Source organism: Priapulus caudatus, unplaced genomic scaffold (assembly GCF_000485595.1).
Source record: "Priapulus caudatus unplaced genomic scaffold, Priapulus_caudatus-5.0.1 Scaffold221, whole genome shotgun sequence".
In the NCBI taxonomy this organism is placed as follows: domain Eukaryota; kingdom Metazoa; phylum Priapulida; class Priapulimorpha; order Priapulimorphida; family Priapulidae; genus Priapulus; species Priapulus caudatus.
The window spans coordinates 453398-462754 of record NW_014577282.1 but is presented as its reverse complement, the minus strand read 5'-3'; the positions used below and the strand labels follow the sequence as shown (position 1 = coordinate 462754).

At 48.4% G+C, this 9357-nt stretch overlaps 1 protein-coding gene across 1 annotated transcript in view; it reads left to right on the top strand.

Moving 5' to 3' along the window:
* Positions 1–7526, top strand: part of LOC106807538 (UDP-glucose 6-dehydrogenase-like) — an 11961-nt gene extending 4435 nt beyond the window's left edge. The window contains exons 3-10 of the mRNA XM_014809906.1: positions 1234–1414; positions 1957–2154; positions 2870–3017; positions 3502–3596; positions 4291–4421; positions 4823–4918; positions 5209–5341; positions 6022–7526. Of these exons, the coding sequence (XP_014665392.1) occupies positions 1234–1414; positions 1957–2154; positions 2870–3017; positions 3502–3596; positions 4291–4421; positions 4823–4918; positions 5209–5341; positions 6022–6207 (1168 nt within the window). The 3' untranslated portion in view covers positions 6208–7526. The remainder of the gene's footprint in view (positions 1–1233; positions 1415–1956; positions 2155–2869; positions 3018–3501; positions 3597–4290; positions 4422–4822; positions 4919–5208; positions 5342–6021) is intronic.
* The last annotated feature ends 1831 nt before the right edge of the window (positions 7527–9357 follow it).

Genomic DNA, 9357 nt, shown 5'->3' with positions numbered 1-9357 from the left:
GTTACCCTACTGTCTCATTACCTCTACTGTCTCATTACCTCTACCATCACATTACCTCTACTGTCTCATTACCTCTACCATCTCATTACCTCTACTGTCTCGTTACCCCTACTGTCTCATTACCTCTACTGTCTCATTACCTCTACCATCACATTACCTCTACTGTCTCATTACCTCTACTGTCTCGTTACCTCTACTGTCTCGTTACCCCTACTGTCTCATTACCTCTACTGTTTTGTTACCTCTACCGTCTCGTTACCTCTACTGTCTCATTACCTCTACTGTCTCATTACCTCTACTGTCTCGTTACCCCTACTGTCTCATTACCTCTACTGTTTTGTTACCTCTACCGTCTCGTTACCTCTACTGTCTCATTACCTTTACTGTCTCATTACCTCTACTGTCTCATTACCTCTACTGTCTCATTACCTCTACCATCTCATTACCTCTACTGTCTCATTACCTCTACTGTCTCATTACCTCTACTGTCTCATTACCTCTACTGTCTCATTACCTCTACTGTCTCATTACCTCTACTGTCTCGTTACTTCTACTGTATGTTACCTCTACTGTCTCATTGCCTCTACTGTCTCATTACTTCTAATGTATGTTACCTCTACTGTCTCATTATCTCTACTGTTTCATTACCTCTATTGTCTCATTACCTCTACTGTCTCATTACCTCTACTGTCTCATTACCTTTACTGTTTTGTTACCTCTACCGTCTCGTTACCTCTACCGTCTCGTTACTTCTACTGTATGTTACCTCTACCGTCTCGTTGCCTCTACCGTCTCGTTACCTCTACCGTCTCGTTACCTCTACCGTCTCGTTACCTCTACCGTCTCGTTACCTCTACCGTCTCGTTACCTCTACCGTCTCGTTACCTCTACCGTCTCGTTACCTCTACCGTCTCGTTACCTCTACCGTCTCGTTACCTCTACCGTCTCGTTACCTCTACCGTCTCGTTACCTCTACCGTCTCGTTATCCTTACCGCCCTGTTACCTCTACCATATCATTACCCCTACCGTCTCGTTACCCCTACTGTCTCATTACCTCTACTGTATGTCACCTCTACTGTCTCGTTATCTCTACTGTATGTTACCTCTACTGTCTCGTTATCTCTACCGTCTCATTACCTCTACTGTATGTTACCCCTACTGTCTCATTACCTCTACTGTATGTCACCTCTACTGTCTCGTTACCTCTACAATCTCATTACCTCTACTGTATGTTACATGATGCAGGGCCGGGCGCCGGACCTGAAGTATATTGAGGCGGCGGCGCGTAGCATCGCCGACGTCGTCACGCAGGGCAGCAAGATCATCGTGGAGAAGAGCACCGTGCCCGTGCGTGCCGCCGAGTCCATCTCTAACATCCTACATGCAAACACACGACACGGCGTCAGCTTCCAGGTGTGTGTGCGTGCGTGTGAGTGTGTGCGTGTGCGTGTGAGTGTGTGTGTGCGTGCTTGCGTGTGAGTGTGTGTATGTGTGTGTGTGTGCGTGCGTGCGTGCGTGCGTGCGTGCGTGCGTGCGTGCGTGCGTGTGTGTGTATATGTGTGTNTGTGTCCAGTGAGTCGCGGTCGATTTTCGAGTCGGCCGGCCGAGTCGCCCAATTCAAACATGTTTGATAATTATTTGAGCTGGCCGGCTGCAATCGCCTAGTGTGCCCGGGTCTGCGATTGAGCCGGCCGATTGTACAATTCATCAGCCAATAAACGTGCTGAAAATCCACAGAGTCGCCCGACTCAGTCGCATAGTGTCCACAGAGTCGCCCGACTGAGCCGGCCGGCTCGATCGCATGAAAAATTGCGTAGTGTGTCCACAGCTTTACACAATGTGTGTGCATGAGGGTGATTCAGCATGTGCCTGTGCTCATTTGTATACGCTAACTTATTGGATCTGTGTGCACCAATGCATCGTCTTCGAGCCTGCCACCGCTTGCGTCTCCGCAGATTCTGTCGAATCCAGAGTTTCTCGCCGAGGGCACGGCGGTGAACGACCTCATGAAGCCCGACCGCGTGCTGATTGGTGGAGAGACGACGGCGGACGGCCGGGCGGCGGTCAACGCCCTGGCGCGCGTCTACGAGCACTGGATCCCGCAGGAACGAATCATCAAGACGAACACGTGGTCGTCGGAGCTGTCCAAGCTCGTACGTATGCACGCACGATTCAATTTTAATTTAATTCAATGTAATTTTTACTTTATTTGCACTTACGAATTTCATTTTGGAGGTAACATATTAGTGGGGACGAGTTAATCGACAATGCTAATGAAATTAAAACAAATGAAAGTAAATAAATAGAAGTGATGGAAGGTGATACGACAGAAAAGACACGTCTGGTGGCCGAGTGAGAGGGTCGTCAACTGCAGGCCTCCATTCTCCTCATCAGATTGCGTCCTAAGATTTGAGCGCTGTTGTTCTCTGGTGGCGAAATTTGGTTTAACCGTAACACCGTAACCACCCCCGCTTGTAACTATGGTAACACCCGTGCGTAACCTGCGACATTCGCATGTAACCACGGTAACATCCGCGTGTAACTATGGTAACACCCGTGCGTAACCACGGTAACATCCGCGTGTAACTATGGTAACACCCGTGCGTAACCACGGTAACATCCGTGTGTAACTATGGTAACACCCGTGTGTAACCTGCGACATTCGCGTGTAACTATGGTAACACCCGTGCGTAACCTGTGACATTCGCATGTAACTATGGTAACACCCGTGCGTAACCTGCGACATTCGCATGTAACCACGGTAACATCCGCGCGAAACCACGGTGATACTGGGGTTACCACGGGGGGTACGCACGAGTAACACCCGTGGCGTTCTCGCGTAACCACGGCGACGATTCGTCTGCGCAGGCGGCGAACGCGTTTCTCGCGCAACGCATCTCGAGCATCAACGCGATGTCGGTCGTCTGCGAGGCGACGGGAGCAGACGTCAGCGAGGTCGCTCACGCCATCGGCATGGACAGCAGGATCGGACCCAAGTTCCTGCAGGCGTCCGTAGGTGAGGCATCCCGGCGTCGTTGTCGTCGTCGGCTGCGCTGGTGTCACGCGCAGCACCGCTCTCTAGCGTGTTGGTCTGTAGAGGGCTTTCGTGACCGGGTAGTTGATTGCGTAAATAGACTAATCGAGTTGGAGTGAGGTGTGAGACATTTGCCGTGAGAGCGCAGAAGTGTGGGTGGGCATTCGTAGGGGTTTGTATGGTAGTGTGGGTGGGCATGTGTTGGGTTGTGTGTTAATGTGAGCGGGTATTTGTTGGGGTTGGATGTTAGAGTGGGCGGGCATTCATTGGTGTATCGGAGTGTGGGTGGGCACTTGTTGGTTCTGTACGGGAGTGTGGGCGGGCATTCGTTGAGGTTGTGTGGTAGAGTGGGTGGGCATTAGTTGGAGTTGTATGTTAGTATAGCTGGGCCATATGGTAATGCAGATGTTTGATTTCGTTCTGGCTGTCCGGCAATGTGGACGTAACTGTGATTTTTCCGTCGCAGGTTTTGGAGGCAGCTGCTTTCAGAAGGATGTGCTCAATCTCGTGTACCTGTGTGAATCTCTGAACCTGCCGGAGGTGGCTGTCTACTGGCAACAGGTAGCCTACGTCTATGCAGTAATGTGCGTGTAGTTGCTTCAAGCAAGCTAGTCAGCATTCACGCACATTATGCAGCAGCGGGATTCGGAAGCTGGCTGCTGCAATGTTAAACAGGACGAACCTTAGTTTGTAGACGTGGCCAGAATGGGTTTATCTCCAAATTATGAACATTTTGGGGTGGTGGGGGGTGATCTCTCGTTCACTATATTCTGTACTGCTAGAGGCTTTTGTAGTTGATGGTAGATGTAAACAGCAGAGATTTAAAAAATAACGTGTGGGTTGATGACGAATGTCTCCTTGGATTGACGCTATTTGAAATATTTCGTGTGGCACTGTCATTGGGTGACTAAACAAATTTATTGCTATGGCACGCTGAAATTTACTGCACATTCCAGCAGCTAATATACTTTTTAAGTCGACCTATGCCAATGGCGACTCGTGGTTTTGGTCTTCAACGCGTTTCCAAGTAGTCAGGGTGATTACCAAACCTCGGTTTATTCCCGAAGCCAGGGAAAATTTCGCGATGTCATAATTTTTTTTAAAACCAACATCTGGGAATATTCATAACATCTAGATTCTAAATGTATAACATCTTACATATTAGAGCCTTTAGGCAAGATGCCAGGATGCGTTGTGGCTCGAGTCGTTCCCCGTCGTTCCCCGACGCTTGACGTTCTTTCCTCCCCGTCGTCAGGTGATCGACATGAACGACTACCAGCGGCGGAGGTTCGCGAACCGCATCATCGAAGGTCTGTTCAATACCGTCACCGACAAGAAGATCGCGGTTCTAGGATTTGCGTTCAAGAAGAACACGGCCGACACTAGGTGAGTGGTCCCGGAGACGCGGACGCCGGATACCGCCCCTGCAGCGTCGTCACGCGACCCCTAAAGTGGAGGTCGAGCAAACCGCGTAGCAAGCAGAAGAGCAGGCCTGCCGTAGCTTCGTCGACGACGAAGTGCCGCTTCTGTAGTTTCCTCATTAGCTGGTTGTTCACTGGTAGTGTTCACGGACCCCGCTGACCGCGAGCGATTCATCTTGCGCTTCCCACGAGTGGTCCTTGTGTTACAGGTTTGACTGTAAATGTGTCGACATCATTAAAAGTTGGCGACTAAAATCAGTTCCTAGTTCCTCTACGATCACCTCTAGTATCCATGATGTATATATAGTGCTGTATATATCTATATATATCCCTCAGTTGGTGGAGTATCTGAACAATCTCTTGCAGGGAATCTGCTAGCATATACGTTTGTAAGTACCTGATGGAGGAGGGAGCGAGACTGCACATATACGACCCCAAGGTGGAGGCCAACCAAATCATGTAGTAAGCCGAACAGCAGCAAGCCTTCTATAGCTTTGTCGTTGCATTATTAAAAGCTGTTATAATCTTATTGTTATGATCACCTTAGCGATCTCTTACTAATTTTATATCGACGCGTATAAGTACACGTTTCCTGTCGCCTTGGACTGTGCAAAGACGTATGCATCTCATTACGTCCACATTACTTTGTTTCAAAATCTAAAACGTGGATGATAAAAATGATAATGACATCCAACACGAAAAATCGCCGGCAGCCGTTTCACGCGCGGCATCTTCACTCTCTGTTGTCATAGCGACCTGAAGCATCCCTGCATCACGACGGAGCCGGAGACGGTGGACAAGCTAGTGAGGCTGTACGACGATCCGTACGCGGCCTGCTCCGAGTGCCACGCCGTCGTCGTCTGCACCGAGTGGGATCAGTTTGTGGTGAGTGCGGGGGCCGGTGGCCGGGGACTAGCGTCGCCGCGATGCAGTGTCGTAAGCAGTTCTGCGTCTCTAGCTGGAGCGCCGGGTACATGCTCCCGAGTGTGTTTTCGAATCGCTCAGCGCGCAAAACTGGTGAATTGAAATTTCAGCACGCGTGATGCGCACAATCAGCTTGATGGCCAATTTAAGATGTCGAGTTCGATGTCGTCTTTTTACCACAAAACATGACATTGCAACGACCAGATCGCACCTTCCCCCTCGAATATTTCAAATCTTGCACTTGCGACCCTATGCCATCCTCCCCCTTCATCGCTGACCTCTTCCCCCTTTGTCGCTGACCTCTTCCCACTTCGTTGCTGACCTCTTCCCCCTTTGTCACTGACCTCTTCCCTTCTTTGTCGCTGACCTCTTCCCCCTTTGTCGTTGACCTCTTCCCCCTTTGTCACTGACCTTTTCCTCCTTTGTCACTGACCTCTTCCCTTCTTTGTCGTTGACCTCTTCCCCCTTTGTCACTGACCTCTTCCCCCTTTGTCACTGACCTCTTCCCCCTTTGTCACTGACCTCTTCCCTTCTTTGTCGTTGACCTCTTCCCTTCTTTGTCGCTGACCTCTTCCCCCTTCGTCGCTGACCTCTTCCCTTCTTCGTCGCTGACCTCTTCCCCCTTCGTCTCTCGCTTGCAGACGCTCGACTACCAGCGCATCTACGACAAGATGCTGAAGCCTGCGTTCATCTTCGATGGCCGCATGCTGCTCGACTGCACGCGCCTCCAGGAGATCGGCTTCCACGTCGAGACGATCGGACGCCGCGTCAACCGCCCCGCCGCCGTCAACCGTCTGCCCGCGCAGGGCAGCGCGGGCGGCGTGTAGCGCCCCCTGGCGAGGTCCCGCGTCTCTAGTCGGCCGTTCGTCGGCGCGGGTTTGTTTTTAGCGGAGGGTCGGACGGAGCGAGCGCAATCGTGGGAGGTTAGCGATCGGCGTTGGATTCGTCCCCGAGCGAAGCCGCGCTCTCGCAGAGCGGTTGTTGTTTTTATTGTTGTGACGTTGGCGGTTTCCTGTGCAGCGAGTATTATTTCGGGCAAGTCGTGCGGAGTGGACGAAGACGGAGGAGGTGTCTCCCGATTCGTCTAGCGGCCCAATCTGCTGCCGGTGCTGTGCAGGTTTGTTGAATTACTAGACCAATTATAAAAAAACGTGTCGTAAAATGTAATAAGGTGCGTAAATCGTTCAGCGTAAATCGGTGTTCGGCACCTGCCTAGTGCATTTTATTAGTATTTATTTTTGTGCAAATACAGAAGCTTGTCACGGCGGCCGCCAGGTGGCAGTGGTGTCCTGCAAAGTCGCACGCTACAGTAGTAGGTTGTGTAAGGTGACAGGCAGGGGCTAGGGTTAATATAAGTCGTCAACATTTTAAACTGCTTGAATCAATGTTCTTCCTCTTAATGTCGAGAGTCATAAAAATTATGTCCGGTCTATATAAAATGATCATGTCATTCATCACCAGGAAGCTTGGCTTGTCAATTAATATGGCTGCAAATGCGTCGGCATTTATTCTCGGAGTGTGAATCTGCTGCTGACAACTACGGAAGAATTTCCATGTCGCGGCGGTTACGCGGACCACGGCCGACGGGCCGGGGCTTCCTGGGCGAACGAAGGAATAGAAGCAGACGAAGCAAATTTGTTTTCGTTGAGAAATGGGGGAGTTTTTCTGAATGCCTCGTAGTTTTCAGCTGCCCAGCGGTTAGCACCTGCGTTCCTGAGGTATTTGGAAAGCAGTACTTCCTATCTTTGCCCGTTGAAGAATCTGTCGATAAGAGATGATAAAGAAAATTGAATTGTAAAGTAAATACGGATTTAACCGCTCGAAGTCACGGCGACCTTGACGGATGTCTGATTGTGCAGGGTGAAACATGATTGTTGAGTCTATTCCCAGCTTGTGTACAGAGCGCTATCAAATGTGGGTTTTTACGCGGACGCGTCTTTCTATTGCGTATGCCTGATATTTATTATTTTATTGCGACAATAAATATGGTATGGAGAAATTCCCCGGCACTGGATAGCGCAGCATGCGTTATCTGCGTGGGTGATTGTACGAAAATCATGTTTATATAGCGTTAAGCCCGGCGCACACGTGAGTTATTTTACTCAAGTAAAATGACGCATGAGTCAAATTACTCAACGAAAATCCGCCGCACACGTGAGTAAAATGACGCATGAGTCAAATTACTCAACGAAAATCCGCCGCACACATGAGTAAAATGACGCATGCGTCAAATTACTCAACGAAAATCCGCCGCACACGTGAGTAAAATGACGCATGAGACAAATTACTGAACGAAAATCCGCCGCACACGTGAGTAAAATGACTCGTGCGTCATTTTACTTGAGTAAAATAACTCGCGTGTGCGCCGGGCTAGGAGTAATGTGCGATTTGTTGCAGTGCGTGTGTGCTTCCGTGCGCGCAGTCAGTGCTGTTTATGGTAAGCACTTATGCGCACGACACTTGTAAACACACCCATGTGGTTACGAAGATATCTGATTATCTCGCCCTGTTCGTGCACGCGTGGGAGATGTGATCAGTCTGCAAAATACTGAGGAGCACTGTAACCGTGGGCCAAATATCACTGGGGAAGAAATCGTAGGTTCGGGCGAGAAATGTGTTATTGAAATCAAGCAATCATTGTCGAATTCGTGGTGTGAATTGTTTCGTACTCTTTGTTTTTATTCGAATCGTGGAACCATTGTCAAAGTCGTGGTGTGAATTGTTTTGTGCTCTTATTTTTTTATTCGAATCGTGGAACCATTGTCGAATTCGTCATTGGTGTGAATTGTTTTGTGCTTCTTTTTATTCGAATCGTGGAACCATTGTCGGACTCGTCATCGGTGTGAATTTTTTTTTGCACCAGTGCGAACTTCTTCTTTGTGGGTTTTATGCCAACGACGGTGTATACCTGCATGCCGGCCTTCATTCTGGCCGCGTTCGAAATCGCAGCCTGCCGTCTATTCAGTCAAACGTTCATGTAGTTTATGTTAATTGCCTGTGAGCACTACGTGTAGTGGTGTTGGGCATGTTCTTATATTAATAATCTTTTAGAGACCGTATGTGCGTTCAGGGGAGTATCCAGTTGTAGGTGGCAACGAGAAGTAGATGCCAACTGTCGCGTAGCTGTCACGCAAAATGTCACCTGTCACCTAGTGCTCTGCTGTTACGTAATGTCAATTTTTTACATAGTGTCAGCTGTCACGTAAAGTGTTAATAGTCACATAGTGTCAGATGTCACGCAAAATGCAGCTGTCAACTAGAGTGTAAATTGTCACGTGCATGATGAGTTTGTTTCTGTTTAAGTAGTGATGTTTTAATCGTTTTTAAAAAACGCCAATTATTCCCCGTCAAACTAATGGCTTCATTGTATACTTTGTCCGCTGCGTTTCTAGACACGTGTTCAGCTTTCGTGGTGGCCTTTTTATTAAGTCATACCATCACTATACGAAGCCATTTAGGTCGTATTTACAAGGCAATATATATATATATTTATATATATATGGCTAATAAGTGTCAACTCTAAGGCGACAGTCAGCAATGATTTTCTAAAACCAGTAGTATTTTATTGAGTACTTATTTGAGCTATCTCTATCTGTATATTTTATTATCATCAAGTGTTTGTATTAGACCTTACATTGTCTAATACAACTGCTTGATTGCCACGATGTACCGCTGTCCATCGTTTAGCTAACAATTTATTATATTAACCACAATGATAATAATAATAATACATATTTTTATATTCGTACTAATTACACGATGATGCCATCAGTTTGTCTGTTGGAGTCGCTGTGGAGTGGGATTCCCAGCCAGTAAATGTTGCAATTCTTGCTAGGTATTTAGCGTGCATTTTGTTGTTATTCGAGACGAAATGCTCGTGGCCCAAATTCGGTTGACCTAAATATTGTCGGGTGGGGGGGGGGATGTTCGAAAGTTGGTCGGATCCACATACTTCCGTCGTGTGGCATAGATAAGCA